The sequence below is a fragment of the Geotrypetes seraphini genome, chromosome 10, assembly GCF_902459505.1.
Source record: "Geotrypetes seraphini chromosome 10, aGeoSer1.1, whole genome shotgun sequence".
Lineage (NCBI taxonomy): Eukaryota > Metazoa > Chordata > Amphibia > Gymnophiona > Dermophiidae > Geotrypetes > Geotrypetes seraphini.
The window spans coordinates 97,520,552-97,536,098 of NC_047093.1; the positions used below are offsets into that span (position 1 = coordinate 97,520,552).

The 15,547-nt window shown below is 46.0% G+C and overlaps 1 protein-coding gene across 6 annotated transcripts in view; it reads left to right on the top strand.

Moving 5' to 3' along the window:
- ABCA2 (ATP binding cassette subfamily A member 2) overlaps positions 1–15,547 on the top strand; it is a 602,913-nt gene that overhangs the window by 475,276 nt on the left and 112,090 nt on the right. For all 6 annotated transcript variants that reach the window (XM_033959797.1, XM_033959792.1, XM_033959793.1 and 3 more), the window contains 3 exons: positions 4,045–4,258; positions 13,221–13,326; positions 13,566–13,677. In XM_033959797.1, the coding sequence (XP_033815688.1) occupies positions 4,045–4,258; positions 13,221–13,326; positions 13,566–13,677 (432 nt within the window). The remainder of the gene's footprint in view (positions 1–4,044; positions 4,259–13,220; positions 13,327–13,565; positions 13,678–15,547) is intronic.

The window sequence follows — 15,547 nt, forward strand, 5'->3', positions numbered from 1 at the left end:
TCCAGGACCAAGGTGGAACGGGATTTAGGAGTGATCATTAGCGACGACATGAAGGCTGCCAATCAAGTGGAGAAGGCTTCGTCCAAGGCAAGACAAATGATGGGCTGTATCCGTAGGGGTTTTGTCAGCAGAAAACCTGAAGTCATAATGCCACTGTACAGATCCATGGTGAGACCTCATCTCGAATATTGTGTTCAATTCTGGAGACCACACTACCGAAAAGATGTGTTGAGAATTGAATCGGTTCAGCGAATGGCTACCAAGATGGTCTTGGGGCTCAAGGATCTCACGTATGAAGAAAGGTTAAAAAAACTGCGAATGTACTCACTGGAGGAGCGAAGAGAGAGAGGGGACATGATTGAGACCTTTAAGTATATTACTGGGCGTATAGAGGTGAAAGATGATATCTTCAGTCTTACAGGGCCCTCGGTAACCAGAGGACACTCGCTGAAAATCAGGGGAGGGAAATTTCGGGGTGATGCTAGGAAGTACTTCTTCACCGAAAGGGTGGTCGATCATTGGAACGAGCTGCCTCAGCAGGTGATTGAGGCCAGCAGCGTGTTAGAATTCAAGAGAAAATGGGATATTCATGTGGGATCTCTAGGAGAGTAAGAATCAGGGAGTGAATCATTGGTATGGGCAGACTCGATGGGCTATGGCCCTTTTCTGCCGTCAATTTCTATGTTTCTATGTTCTATGTTTCTATCCACCACATACAAAGCTGCCATTCTAGAAGCAAAAAAGACCTACTACTCTCGTCTCCTACAACAAGCCCCTTCTAGATCAAAACAACTGTTCACCCTCACCAACCATCTCTTCACCAACGCCCAAAGGAATAATCAAATCAACCAAACAGAACTCGATAGCGAAACTCTCTCGGACTTCTTCCAGTCCAAAGTACAAAACATCCGAGCTAACCTCGACCTCAACACCAAACCCACTCCTACTCAGCTCCAACCAATTCCATATACCCCCCCTTCTGCCACTCTCTCCCAATTTCATTTAGCTACTCATGCGGAGGTCCTCGAAACCCTGAGAGAACTCAAACCCTCCAACACCATCCTCGACCCCTGCTCGTCCAGCCTCCTGCTGTCTGCCGGAGACGCCATGGCAGAATCCATCCTCCCCATCATTAACACCTCTCTAACTACTGGAACTGTCCCCCTCAGCTGGAAATCAGCTATTATCAAGCCCACTCTCAAAAAACCCTCCCTTGATCCTAATGAACCTGGCAACTATCGCCCAGTCTCCAACCTCCCAATTGTCTCCAAACTCCTTGAACGAATTGTGCTCCACCGCCTACACCCTTTCATTGAAGAACAAGCTGCCCTATCCCCAGCCCAATCCGGCTTCCGTAAGGGCCACAGCACAGAATCAGTACTCCTTGATATCATCGACGACAGCTGGTCAATACTCAACAAAGGCAATGACGCCCTACTAGTCCTACTTGACCTTAACGCTGCCTTCGACACAGTTGACCACCACCTACTCACATCTAGGCTCCACGACCTCGGAATCAAAGACACAGCCCTCCAATGGATCACCTCCTTCCTTCACCAAAGGACCCAAACTGTCCTACTAGGGACACATAAATCTAACCCTAAGCCTATCAAATATGGCGTTCCTCAAGGCGCCCTTCTATCCCCCCTCCTATTCAACCTCTACATCAAACCCGTCATCGATATAGCGCAAAAATATAAAATCAAAATCCACTCTTATGCAGATGACATCCAGCTGCTCCTCCCCTTAGGCGAAAACCGGCCATCCCAAATTGCTAACCTCGAACTCTGCCTCACTGACATGAAAACTTGGATGTCAAACAACAAGCTTCAACTTAACGCCTCCAAAACCGAACTCCTATGGATCAGAAACAAAAACACCAAATACCTACGACCTACACTAACATGGGATTCCACTCTACTAACGGCAGCAGATCAAGTTCGCAGCCTGGGAGTAACCCTAGACGGACACCTATCCCTATCTAACCACATATCCCAAGTAGTCTCCACCTCCTTCTACTACCTTCGCCAACTGAAAAGGATCAAACCCTACATCTCCACACCAGACCTCGCCCAACTCCTATACGCATATGTCCTCTCCAGAATGGATTATTGTAACTCCCTATTTAATGGACTAACCAAAAATAATATCAAACGCCTCCAACGGGTCCAAAATGCAGCCATCCACCTCCTACACAACCTCAACTACCACGATTCCATCTCCCCGGCAATCCATGCTGAACACTGTCTCCCAATTAGCCAACGCTGTACTTTCAAAGCCCTGGCAATTGCTCACAAGAGAATCTACTCCACCACCCCCTCCTACATAAAATCCAAGCTTCCCATCTACAACCCCACTCGCACCCTCCGCTCAAAGTCAGAGATACGCCTATGCACCCCCCCCCCCCCCCCCCGGAAGATCCCTGCTCACAGAAACTGCCCACAAACGATCCTACAGCCACTTCATTCCACACCTCTGGAACCAACTCCCCCCCCAACTTAGACAACAGAACTCATTATTAACATTCCGTAAATCGGTAAAGACCCTCCTCTTCAACTAAAGATCTCCTCTGTCTTCTCCCCCCCTTAGGCCCCACCCTCCACTCTCCCATCACCTTCCCGAAATTCCAGTATGACCCTCTCTTACTCTATCCACTAACAAATTGTACCTAAACGCTTATAACTTTCCTTAAACTAAACTACTGTATTTCCCCCTTCTCTCTTTCTGCTTACTCTCCCTGTATTTAATTCTCTCCAAAAACTATAAATCCAATCACTAAACCTGTTGTACTACTTATATGTCTAGTTACTCCCCACTGTGTATATTCATTTGTAAACCGTTCTGAGCTATTGGGAGGACGGGATAAAAATCTAAATAAATAAATAAAATAAATAAAAATAAAAAGAGATGAGTAGAGAGTTCAGTGGACTTTACAAGAGACAAGACCATAAGTTCAGGATTTGATGATAGCTCTAGATCATTCTTGACCCCCCTACCCCGAGATGCCTTTTTATATTGTCCTGATAGAGGCACCATCTCCAAAGATAAGATAAATAATTGGTTCTTACCTGGAAGAACCACAATAGTCTTGTAATATTATTTCTGAATAATTTCCCCAGAACCCAGGCTCCAAAGCGGCTGGAGTTGACTGATCAGAAGTGCTTATCTCTTAACAAGAGACTCCCTATGCAATGATTGCCCACCTCTTGCATCAGCCAAAGTGAGTCACATGCTGAAGTGCAGGCCTTGGTAAATACGGAGACAAAAGTTCATGCTGCATTGAAGCATTATCCATGCACATTGTAGTATGGAGTGCAGGACGTTGTTAACAAGCTCTAGCCCTGATACTGGCATATACTTGCATAATTTCACACCTCTATGGATAAATGCTATTATTGTAGCATAGCATAACATAACATAGTGCTTATTGATCGCGTAACCAGAAGTTCAACGCGGTTTACAAAAAGTTATAAAAGTAAACATGTTACATGAAATAAGATGATTCGTTAAACAGTCAAATATTTAGAAAAAATATTTGACTGTTTAACGAATCATCTTATTTCATGTACTATTGTAAATGTGCTATGTATACCATATTTTCAGATAAGTGATGATATTCAATGACTGTATTTTGTTTATATTATAATACCACTTATCTTGGAGTTTTTGACCAAGGATGTGTCTGCTGGTCTCAAACTCGAGTTTTTGAGATTGGCTTGTCTATGTGGGTAGTTTGTTTAGAACCCCTACTAGACACTGAGGTCTTTTCTCCTTTTTTATTGGGTACCATAGGTAGTGCTGAATTATATTGAATGTTGTTTTGGATATTGAATATTTGGACATTCTTTCTTGTTGGTGAACTTCTATTGTAAATGTTGACATGCACAATGGGTGTGTAAATGTTAGTGCTTTTTTTTTTAGAATCGCCTTTAAAGGGGTTCAGAAGATTGGATCCAGAATGGAGAACAGGGGAACACCTTCGGGCTTGGCAGATGAAGGGGTAGTAAATGCCTGACCTTTTTCTTTTCTATTTCCCTCCTTCAGAGACGGTCACCTCGACACCATCGCTCCCCTACAACATTCGCGAACCAATTCGATGCTCCTGCTCCATGCAAGGGACAGGCTTCTCATGCCCCAGTGGGGTCGGAGGTCACCCACCCCAGATGAAAGTTGTGACAGGGGATATTTTGGTGGACATCAGTGGACGCAATGTGTCAGAATATCTTCTTTTTACATCAGACCGTTACAGATTGCACAGGTGAGGAGGAGGTGTATGTGCTGAACGGTCATGGACAGCGGCATAGTAAAGGGGGTGCAAGGGGGGCGGTCCATTCTGGGCGCGGTCTTCCTCGGGGCACCAGCCCCCCTCCCCTCTCCTCCCTCTGCCGCGCGCATGCACTAGCGCCCCTTCTCCATACCTTTATAACTTTCGGCAAAAGCAGCGACAAACTTGTTGCCCACATCCGCTTCGGCGTTTTCTCTGACGTCACATCTGAGAGGAAGTGATGACAGAGAGAGCTCCGAAGCCGACGCGGGCAGCTAGTTCTTCGTTGCTCGCGTCGAAGTTAAAAAGGTACGAGGAAGGGGCGCAGAAGTGTGTGTGTGTGCAGCAGGGAAGAGGGCGGGAAAGGGGCACTACTGCCCCGGGCACCAGTCGCCCTCGCTACGCCGCTGGTCATGGATCAGATTTATCTCTTGCTTTCCTTTGAGAGTTCCATACCATGTAATTTAAAAGCCAGTTTTCTCGCAGTGAACACCACAAGCTGGAAATATGAGATGAGCTGACATAGCCATAGAAGCATTTCTTTACTGGTTTAGGATTGAGCCTCATTTTACAGATTGCATTGTACAAACACATAAAGTAACAAATGGGAAAATAATAAACATTTGAATGGGGGGGGGTTGACGTATAAAGATGCAAAATGTAAATCAATAATGTGAATGGTAAGTGCAATAGGTGGCAAAAAAGACACGGTTAGAACCTCAATCAAAATCTTGTGAACAAGAATGAAAGAAGAACTGAAGGAAATTAGAGTATCAAAAGCTGTGAGAACCTATATAATTCTCATGTGTGTATGTGTACAAATAAAGTAAATAATAAAGATGAAAATTAAAACCAAAGAATAAGAAAAATATAGAGAACAGAAATATTATGCATACCTAATGAAAAATACTCATCGGGTTAATGGAACTCAAAACAGTCTATGAAGAAATAAAAATACAATCTAGGCAGTTTCCAATATCAAATGCATTCATAAAAATTTCATAACTATCGACATGACAATATTCATTATCTGCATATCTATAAAACATAAACACAGGTAATATTTATGATTTACATGTATAAGACAGCCACATGTCCAACAGGGCACAATAATTGTTTCTAATACCTACATATAGGGGAATGGCCTGACGAACATGGCGATCGGACCACAGTTTGAGCTCTCCTGAAGGACGGCGTTTCAAACAGATAATCGACATCCTTACTAACCCTCACTGAAGCAGTAAAATACTTACGCATAACCTTTAGATCAGTGGTTCCCAACCCTGTCCTGGAGGACCACCAGGCCAATCGGGTTTTCAGGCTAGCCCTAATGAATATGCATGGAGCAGATTTGCATGTCTGTCATGTCCATTATATGCAAATCTCTGTCATGCATATTCATTAGGGCTAGCCTGAAAACCCGATTGGCCTGGTGGTCCTCCAGGACAGGGTTGGGAACCACTGCTCTAGATCATTAAATGGCAACAACTAAATCTACTAAACCGGAGCAACAATTATCTTCGTTCTCGAGTAGTAAAAGACCCAAACACGAGCCATTTTCTCCAGACAAAATGGCACCGAAATCAATTGACGCATAACTTGAGCTTCTAATCTCAGAAATGAGAGCCTTCAAAGGTATTATGTCAAAGCAAGTTGAGGAATCGGAACTGATTCGAACAGAAATCAAAACACTAAATGCTCAATTTACAGATGCCCGCCATAGAATCGATGCACTTGAGGACCTCACAATCAAACACACTCATAGCATCGTGCTTATCTCCAAGCAAGATCAAGACATTATCCACTTAAAGAATGATCTGGAGGACCTGGCAAATAGAAGCTGCGGAAACAACGTACGTATCTTGGGAATTCTGGAGAATTCCAAGGGCTAGGATATGATCACGTTTCTCACTGATCTCATCCCATCATTGCTAGGCCTCAATTTTACTTTGCCACTGGAGATAGAATGGGCACATTGTGTTCCCTCAAGACCTGCCGCAAGCCTAAAAACTCTAAGACCAATCGTGGCTAAAATATTACTCTATCAACAAGCTCTTCAAATTCTAAACGCTATGAAAGAGAAAAAACATCTTCTTTACCAAGGAAAAAAAGTTATCTTCGTACCCGATCTAGCGAAATCGACTGCAGCTCGCCAGAAAATCTTCCTACAACAGCGCCAAGATCTGAAAGATATCGGCGCAAGATTTGGACTCGTATCTTGCACGTATGAAAGTCACCTACAACAACAAAACATATACGTATTCTGAACCCTCAGAACTACAAAAATTTGTTGATTCTATCAAAATGCAATAAGAGATGTGTTATTTCTTGCTGTTTCTCATATCTGATGTCCTGTGGAGCTGGCCGACTGTGCTGCGGTCTTCCAGTATTGGATTTCAGGCACCATCTTCCCTCGGTGTCAGCATCATGTGATATGATAGAGAGTTGTAGAGAGGTTTTAATGTAACTACTCCATTTAATGTAAGACTCCATTCTTTTTTCTATTAGCGGATGAGAAGTATGGAGAAGAATACCTCTTAATTAAGATTTTGGAACTATCTGTGGATGAGAGATGAGTCTCTTGGAGTATTAAAAAGTCTTGGTTAAAGGAACGCAAATATTTTGACACCTTTATTCGCTTAATACAATGATTTAGCCCATTGACATTAAAAGATATAATATGCAATTCCAGCATTTAAGAATTATCAAAGTAAATGTACATAATATTGTAAATAAGAATAAAAAATATTAACTATTACATATCGGAGAGATTATGCCTGAAATTTGCAGCATGATAAAAGAGTAAATATAACAAGGTGACACATCGTTAAAAGCTCAAAAAGCCAGAGATGTGTCATTCATTTGGTAAGAGCACACTAGCACTTACAGCAGCTTAGCAAATGAACCGCTATATAACTTAATGTTTCATGAGCTGTTTGTTTCGTGAGCTATTCATCTGAGAAGGGGGCAGTTTTTTCAGCTTAGATCTAAAGTTATGGCTCTTGGAGCTACTTTCTCATTGCATTTTCAGTTATTTATATGCCTTATTTTCTAAATTCGAATATTTCTTTATAAAATTACCTCAAATGGAGCAATTTTATAATTGGCTGCTCTCAATTAGCTGGCCAAAGGGGCAGATTCTGTATAGGATGCCAGTCTCAGCAGCCGCCTAAGAAGCATCTGAGAATCGCACACCAGCATCCTATTCAGAATTGCATCTGCCCTAAGGGACAGACGCCTAAGACTTATACCCCCCCCCCCAACCCCATCCCTTCCGATTTTCTAACCGGCGCCCATGTCTGGACATATGGTGGTGGAAACAGAGACTGTGTCTGAATTCATGAAAGCCCGGGATAGGCATGTGGGATCTCTTAGAGAGAGGAAGAGATAATGGTTATTGCGGATGGCCTTTCTCTGCCATCATGTTTCTGTGATACTTGGAGGTTATCAGTGAGTTTCGCTCACTGAGTTTCGCTCTGATCATCTCTGTGGTATTGCACAGGAAAGGGGAATAGGTGTCAGGCTACAATTGTGAAGTAGCTGAAGGATGCTATCTCTTCCACATATGTGATTGTTGGGTGGTCTCCGCCTGTGTCTGTGAAGACACATTCCACCAGTGTGCAGTTTACATCATTTGCAGAATAGAAACATAGAAACATAGAAAAAGCGGCAGAAAAGGGCTATTGCCCACCAAGTCTGCCCATTCCAAGTATCCCCCCCCTGAGTTTACTCCCTTAAAGATCCCACGTGAGTATCCCATTTTTTCTTAAAATCTGTTACGCTACTGGCCTTTATCACCTGGGGTGGGAGTCTGTTCCAATGGTCCACCACTCTCTCGGTGAAGAAGTACTTCCTGGGATCGCCATGAAACTTCCCTCCCCTGATTTTCAGCGGATGCCCTCTGGTGGTTGAGGGTCCCATGAGCCAGAAGATATCATCTTCTGACTCGATGTGTCCCGTGATGTACTTATACGTTTCAATCATATCTCCCCGTTCTCTTCTTTCCTCAAGTGAGTACAGCCGCAACTTCTTTAGTCTTTCTTCATACGTGAGATCCTTGAGCCCCATGACCATCCTGGTGGCCGTTCGCTGAACCGACTCGATCCTCAGCACGTCCTTTCGGTAGTGTGGGCTCCAAAACTGCACACAGTACTCTAAATGAGGCCTCACCATGGCTCTGTACAACGGCATCATAACCTCAGGTCTCCTGCTGACGAAACCTCTACGGATACACCCCATCATTTGTCTTGCCCTGGAGGAAGCCTTCTCCACTTGATTGGCAACCTTCATATCCTCGCTAATGATCACTCCTAGATCGCGTTCCGCCGTAGTTCTAACCAAGGTCTCACCATTTAGTACATAAGTTCTACGGGGGTTTCTCCTGCCCAAGTGCATTATCTTGCATTTTTTAGCATTGAAGCCTAGCTGCCAAGTTTTTGACCATTTTTCCAGCAGTAGTAGGTCGTGTGTCATATTATCAGGTAATAAGCATCTGCCTACTATGTTACAAAGTTTGGCATCGTCGGCGAACAGTGATACCCTTCCTCTAAGTCCTTTCGTCATATCTCTTATGAATAAATTGAATAGGATCGGACCCAGGACCGATCCCTGCGGCACTCCACTGATCACGTCCGATGCTTAGGATGGGGTACCGTTTACCACCACCCTCTGAAGTCTACCGCTCAGCCAATCCCCAACCCATGTAGTTAGAATGTCTCCTAATCCCATCGATTTCAGCTTGTTCAGTAATCTTCGATGAGGGACGCTATCAAATGCTTTACTGAAGTCCAAGTATACCACGTCCAGTGACTCTCCGGCGTCCAGTTGTCTGGTAACCCAGTCAAAAAAGCTAATCAGATTAGATTGGCAGGATCTACCCCGGGTGAGCCCGTGTTGGTGTGGATCACGCAGTTTTTCTTCATCTAGGATTGTGTCAAGATTCTGTTTAATCAGTGTTTCCATGAGTTTACACACTATAGACGTGAGACTCACTGGTCTGTAGTTTGCTGTCTCTGTCCTGCAGCCCTTTTTGTGGAGTGGGATTACGTTGGCTGTTTTCCAGTCTAATGGGACCCTTCCTGTGCTTAGGGAAAGATTGAAAAGAACAGATAATGGTTCTGCCAGGACTTCCCTTAACTCCCTGAGCATTCTGAGGTGTAGGTTATCCGGTCCCATGGCTTTGTTTACTTTGAGTCTTGAAAGTTCGCCGTAGACACTACTGGGCGTAAATTCGAAATCCTGAAACGGGTCTTTCCGGTTATCTCCCGTCTGCAGCTGTGGACCAGCTCCCGGCTCTTCGCGGGTGAACACTGAACAGAAGTATTGGTTTAGTAATTCTGCCTTCACAGAGTCTGATTCTGCAAAGTTACCGTCCGATTGCTTCAGGCGAACTATCCCATCTTTGTTTCTTTTTCTGTCGCTAATATAGCTGAAGAAAGATTTATCCCCTTTCTTAATTTTCCGTGCTAGCTCTTCCTCCATTCGGAGTTTGGCCTCTCTGACTGCTGTTTTGACAGCTTTAGATCTGTCTAGATAGTCCTCTTTTGCCCCCTCTCTGCCTAAATGTTTGTAGTCGATAAAAGCGTCTCTTTTCTGTTTAACTAGGTCTGAAATTTTTTTACTGAACCATTGGGGTCTTTTGTTTCTCCTGCGTTTACTTACAGTCTTTATGTATTGGTCTGTTGCTTCGTGTAGTATGGACTTCAGAGTCAACCACATATCCTCCACATTATCAGTTTTTGCTTGTTTATGTAGCTCCTCATGGACGAACTTTCCCATGCGGTTGAAGTCTGTGCCTCTAAAGTTGAGAACCCTTGTTGCTGTGTTTGTTTTCGGGAATCCTTTCTTGAGGTTGAGCCAAACCATATTATGGTCGCTGGAGGCCAGTGTTTCTCCTACTGAGACTTCCGTGACGCTATCTCCGTTGGTGAGAACCAGGTCTAGTAACGCCTTGTCCCTGGTGGGTTCCAATACCAATTGCTTGAAACGTGCGCCCTTTATGGAGTTTAATATTCTTCTGGTGCTACCCGTAGTCGCGGAGAGTGTGTCCCAATCTGCATCTGGCATGTTGAAGTCTCCTAGCATTACAGAGTCCCCGCGCAGTGTGATATTCTCTATGTCCTCGATTAATTCCATGTCTTTGTCCTCTTGTTGCCTGGGAGGTCTATATATCACACCAAGGTATAGGCATCTTTCATTTCCTCTGGCCAGGTTCACCCAGAGGGATTCCCCAGTGTATCTAACATCTGTGATTCTGGTGGTTTTGATGCTTTCCTTAGTGTATAGCGCTACTCCTCCTCCCAATTTACCCACTCGGTCGCAGCGAAGTAGGTTGTACCCTGGTATAACCATATCCCACCCATGCGATTCCGTGAACCAGGTTTCAGATATCGCTATCACGTCAAGATCGGCATTTGTTATTTCAGTCTCTAATTCTAGAATCTTATTGCCCAAGCTGTGCGCATTAACATACATGGCCCTCCATTTCTGTGAAGAGTTTACTTTATGAGTTAGTGTGGCTCCTAAATTATCAGTGATATTGCTCCCTGAATTAATGTGGATGTCATTGGTACTTACCTTAGACTTGGTAGTGTGAGTGCGACTTGCCTCCTCAGGGTGGTTTCTTACTGCTCTGGGATATAAGTATGTACCCTCCCCCAACTTACCTAGTTTAAAGCCCTATGGAGTAGGCGGGCCAATCGATGTCCAAATACGTTTCTACCTCTTCTGGTTAGGTGGAGTCCATCTGGTCCTTGTAGTCCCTGGAGCGTCTCGCCGTGGTTTAGAAATCCAAAGTTCATTTCTCTGCACCATTCTCGGAGCCATTCGTTAGTTCGTTGAATACGCTCTTCTCTAGCTCTGCCTTTGTTTCTTACTGGAAGAATTGATGAAAAGACCACCTGTGCTCCTATCTGCTTCAACTTCTTTCCCAGCGCTCCAAAATCTCTGGGTATGTTCTCTGTGGTATTTCTCGCAGTGTCGTTTGTGCCTACATGGATGAGAAACATGGGAAAATGATCATTAGGTTTTAGAATTTTGTCTAGGTTAGTGGTAATATCCTGGATCTTGGCTCCAGGGAGACAGCAGACCTCTCTTGACTGCAAATTAGGCCTGCATATTGGTCCCTCAGTGCCCCTTAGCATGGAGTCACCAATGACTACCACTCTTCGTTCCTTCCGAAGGGGCTGGTCCGCGTGCTCTGGAAATGATGTTGTGAGCTGGGCATCCTCTTGAGCCTCTTCTGATATTTCCTCGGTGGCTCCTTCCTGTAGGATCTGAAATCTATTTCTCAGAGTTAGCTGTGGTAATGATGAACTGCTATCCTGTTGAAGAGAAAAAGAAGAAGAGAGTGAGAATGAGGTGGATTTATTTCGCTTGCCTGTAGAGGAGGTTACTAGCTGCCAGGGGCCTGCTTCTCCAATCATCTCCTGTATTCCAATCGTTGTGTTTAGCTCTGTAGGTTTGGGCGTGTCGAGGATGGACCTGTTGTGGGCTCTCTCTGTGAGGTGTGACAGTTCCAGGATGGCGTCATCGATGAAGGCCTCGTCATCCTTTATGCTCCTCAGGCGCTTTACCTCCTCCCTGAGGCTCAGTAGTTCCTGTAAGATATCCTCGCCTAAGCTTCCCAGCTCCTCTGTCTGTGTTGAGACTGTAGTGCACTTTGAGAGGGGGGGGGGAAGGTCTCGGTCTGCACTGAGACCTCTGCCCTCTGATCCATGTCGCTCTCTGCCTTCTGTGTACAGACCTCGACCATCCCCAGGGTCTCTCCGGATGCTGGAGTGTCGATCTTGATTGTAGCTTTGGTACTCCGTGTCCTTCCTGCCATTTCCAAGATTTATTTCTGTAAAGAGAAAGGTTGAGATGTCAGAGGGTATGTGAGGAGAAGGATGAAGATAGAGAGAGAGAGGGTTTTTTTTTTTTGTTTTGTTTTTTTAATAAAATATATATAGGGTCTGAGAGGTTCCTCCACGCGGCTGCAGAGGACCTGGCTTGTGAAAATCACCCCCTTTTAAGGGGGAGTCCGGGCTCCGGCGCTGCTGATGACGCGGTGCGGGTGGGCGGAGCTAACTCTCGCCGCTACCCGCTCCTCGCCGCCGCTATCCCCTGCTTCCTCCCTTCCAAGCCTGCCTCCCCAGCCGCTGCTGCTCTCTCCTCCACGCGGCTGCAGAGGACCTGGCTTGTGAAAATCACCCCCTTTTAAGGGGGAGTCCGGGCTCCGGCGCTGCTGATGACGCGGTGCGGGTGGGCGGAGCTAACTCTCACCGCTACCCGCTCCTCGCCGCCGCTATCCCCTGCTTCCTCCCTTCCAAGCCTGCCTCCCCAGCCGCTGCTGCTCTCTCCTCCACGCGGCTGCAGAGGACCTGGCTTGTGAAAATCTCCCCCTTTTAAGGGGGAGTCCGGGCTCCGGCGCTGCTGATGACGCGGTGCGGGTGGGCGGAGCTAACTCTCGCCGCTACCCGCTCCTCGCCGCCGCTATCCCCTGCTTCCTCCCTTCCAAGCCTGCCTCCCCAGCCGCTGCTGCTCTCTCCTCCACGCGGCTGCAGAATCACAGGCTGTTTTGAATGATGAGATTTGTACGTCTGCTACTTGGTCCTCAGTTCACAACTTTTTGAAGCATTACCAGTTAGACATTTTGGTTCAGGGGGGACTCATCCTTTGGCACCTCAGTGTTGGAAGCTGGGGTTGCAAGCTCCCACCCGACTTGAGGACTGCTTTGTTACATCCCACAAGTCTCTGGATTGATCTGTTGGGACTAATGAAAATAAAATTATCAGGTAAGAACTAATTTCTCCTTAAAATTACCCCGGATGTCAGAATTTAGCTGGACAGTTGCTACTTCTGGATTATGAGATATGAGCTGACACTACAGTTAATTTAAAAGGTGGCAAAAAGTATAAGCTTGTTCTTTTAAGTAATGAACCTCTCATGGAGATCTCTATCTTTATTTCTCTGCTAGATATGGGGCGCTGAGTGTCGGAAATGTTCAGAAATCCATCCCAGCATCCTTTGGCACTAAGGCACCTCCTGTGGTACGGAAAATAGCTGTCAGAAGGGCAGCCCAGGTAAATAAAAACTAGGAGTGAATCAAAGCAAAACAATCAGTCCGACATCCCCAACTCAAATAGCCATCATCATAAACCTTTACATAGAAAATTGTCATTTATGCAGATAAATTACTGTTTTACTCACCAAAATGACTAAAAATGACCCTCTCTGTGCACATGGGAAAGTAAGTGAATTTGGGCCCTTAAGTACAAGCTGGAACTACAAAGCTGATGTTGTCTGTTCTTTCTGTTCACAGATTTTCTACAATAACAAAGGATACCACAGCATGCCCACCTACCTCAATGCTTTGAACAATGCAATCCTAAGAGCCAATCTGCCAAAGAGCAGAGGGAATCCTGCTGCCTATGGTGAGATTTGTCTGATGGAGGATGGATGAAAGGGAGTAGGGCATTAATTGAGATCCTTTTTTACATTCAGAGTTCTTTGGCCACTGATCATACGAACAGGTGTCTATGTGAATCTATTGGCTTTTAATAGGCAATGAGCAATGATTGGCAGTCTGCAGATAGGTATCCCAAAGGTTTTTAGTGCCCTTCCTATAGGGTGGCCTCAGGGATCTGGCCAATCGGAATCTTAGGCCTCTCCCAGTGCATCCCAAAATGCACTGGGAGATAGGCCTAAGATTCCGGTTGGCCCAGGTGCCTAAGGCCCCTCCTGCAGGAGGGGCCTTAAGTACCTGAACAAATCAGGCCCTTAGGCTGCTCCTCAGTGCATCCCAAGATGCATCAGGAAGGGGCAGGCCCACCATTCCAGTGAAGGCAGGCTGACTGGACGCAGGCAGGAGCCATCTGCCAGCCAACTATACCAGGTTGGGGGGGTTCAGGTGGGGTTAGGGGGGTCCTGGTGGGGGGTGGTGTGGTCTGCGTAGGTGTGGGGGCAAACTTTCGGGGGGTCACAGGTGTCAGCAGGAGGGACTGAGCATCCCTCTTGCCAGCAAACTTTCAGGAGGGGTTCGCGGGTCTCGGCAGGAGAGATTGGGGCATCTCTCCTGCCGGTAAAGATTGCGGGAGAGGGGTTCGCGAGTGTTGGCAGGAGAGATTGGGCATCTCTCCTGCCACGACCATTCATGAGGGGGGAGGGTCGCTGTGGGTTCGGGCAGGAGGGACTGGGCATCCCTCTTGCCACAGTCGTTACAGGGGCGAGGGGACGGATTGCCTGGGCCACTGAACTGATCACGGCAGCAGCGATCAGCTCAGCGGCCCGATCCAGAACTTATACCTGTTTTGACTTGGTTTAAGTCAAAACGTATAAGTTCCATCCAGGCAACCTGTCAAACTTTTAGATTATGGCTGCCGGATGACTGTCTAGGTCGGCCCACATCCCACCCACATCCAGTGTTCCCTCTAAGCGGGCGGGTGTTGTGAGCAAACTTTTTTCACTGTGAGCTAAAAATATCGGGCGCCAGCAAGTTATGAGCCAAATAAATATGTTGCTTTCTACCACAGAACTTCCTTACGTTTGTATGGAATCTATCCCCTTTCAACTTTAGAGAGTGCCCTCTCGTTCTCCCTGCCTTAGCTACTAAGTCTATTCCCTTCAGTACCTTGAATGTTTCTATCATGTCCCCTCTCAATCTCCTCTGCTCAAGGGAGAAGAGGCCCAGTTTCTCTAATCTTTCGCTGTACGGCAACTCCTCCAGCCCCTTAACCATTTTAGTTGCTCTTCTCTGGATCCTTTCGAGTAGTACCGTGTCCTTCTTAAAGTACCAGTGCTGGACGCAGTACTCCAGGTGAGGGCGTACCATGGCCCGGTACAGCAGCATGATAACCTTCTCTGTCTCTTCAGTCCAGCATCTGCCCCTTCCATTCACTGTCTGTCTTTCCCTGCCATCTCTCCTCCTGCCCCCCCCCCCACCCCCCAATTTGGTCTAGCATCCATCATCTTCCTTCTGTTCCCCTCATGGTCTGGCATCTCTATCCTTCCCTCCCCCCTGTGGTTTTTAGCATATCTCTCTTCTCATTTCCTCCACTCAGATCTGATCATTCTCTGCTCTCTCTTCCCTTTTCTTCTCTGGTCTTCCTTCTCTATTTTCTGCCTCCATCTAAATTAAATTCTTTCTTACTATTTAGTCCCGTTTCCCTCTTTTCACTGTGTCTACACACAGCTTGTCACCCCTTTCCCTCACCCCTCCATTATCTTACTATTTTCTTCCCCCTTTATTTATCTCCTCCTTCCATCCAGTATGTGTTCTTTCCCCACTTCCATTCAGCATCTGCT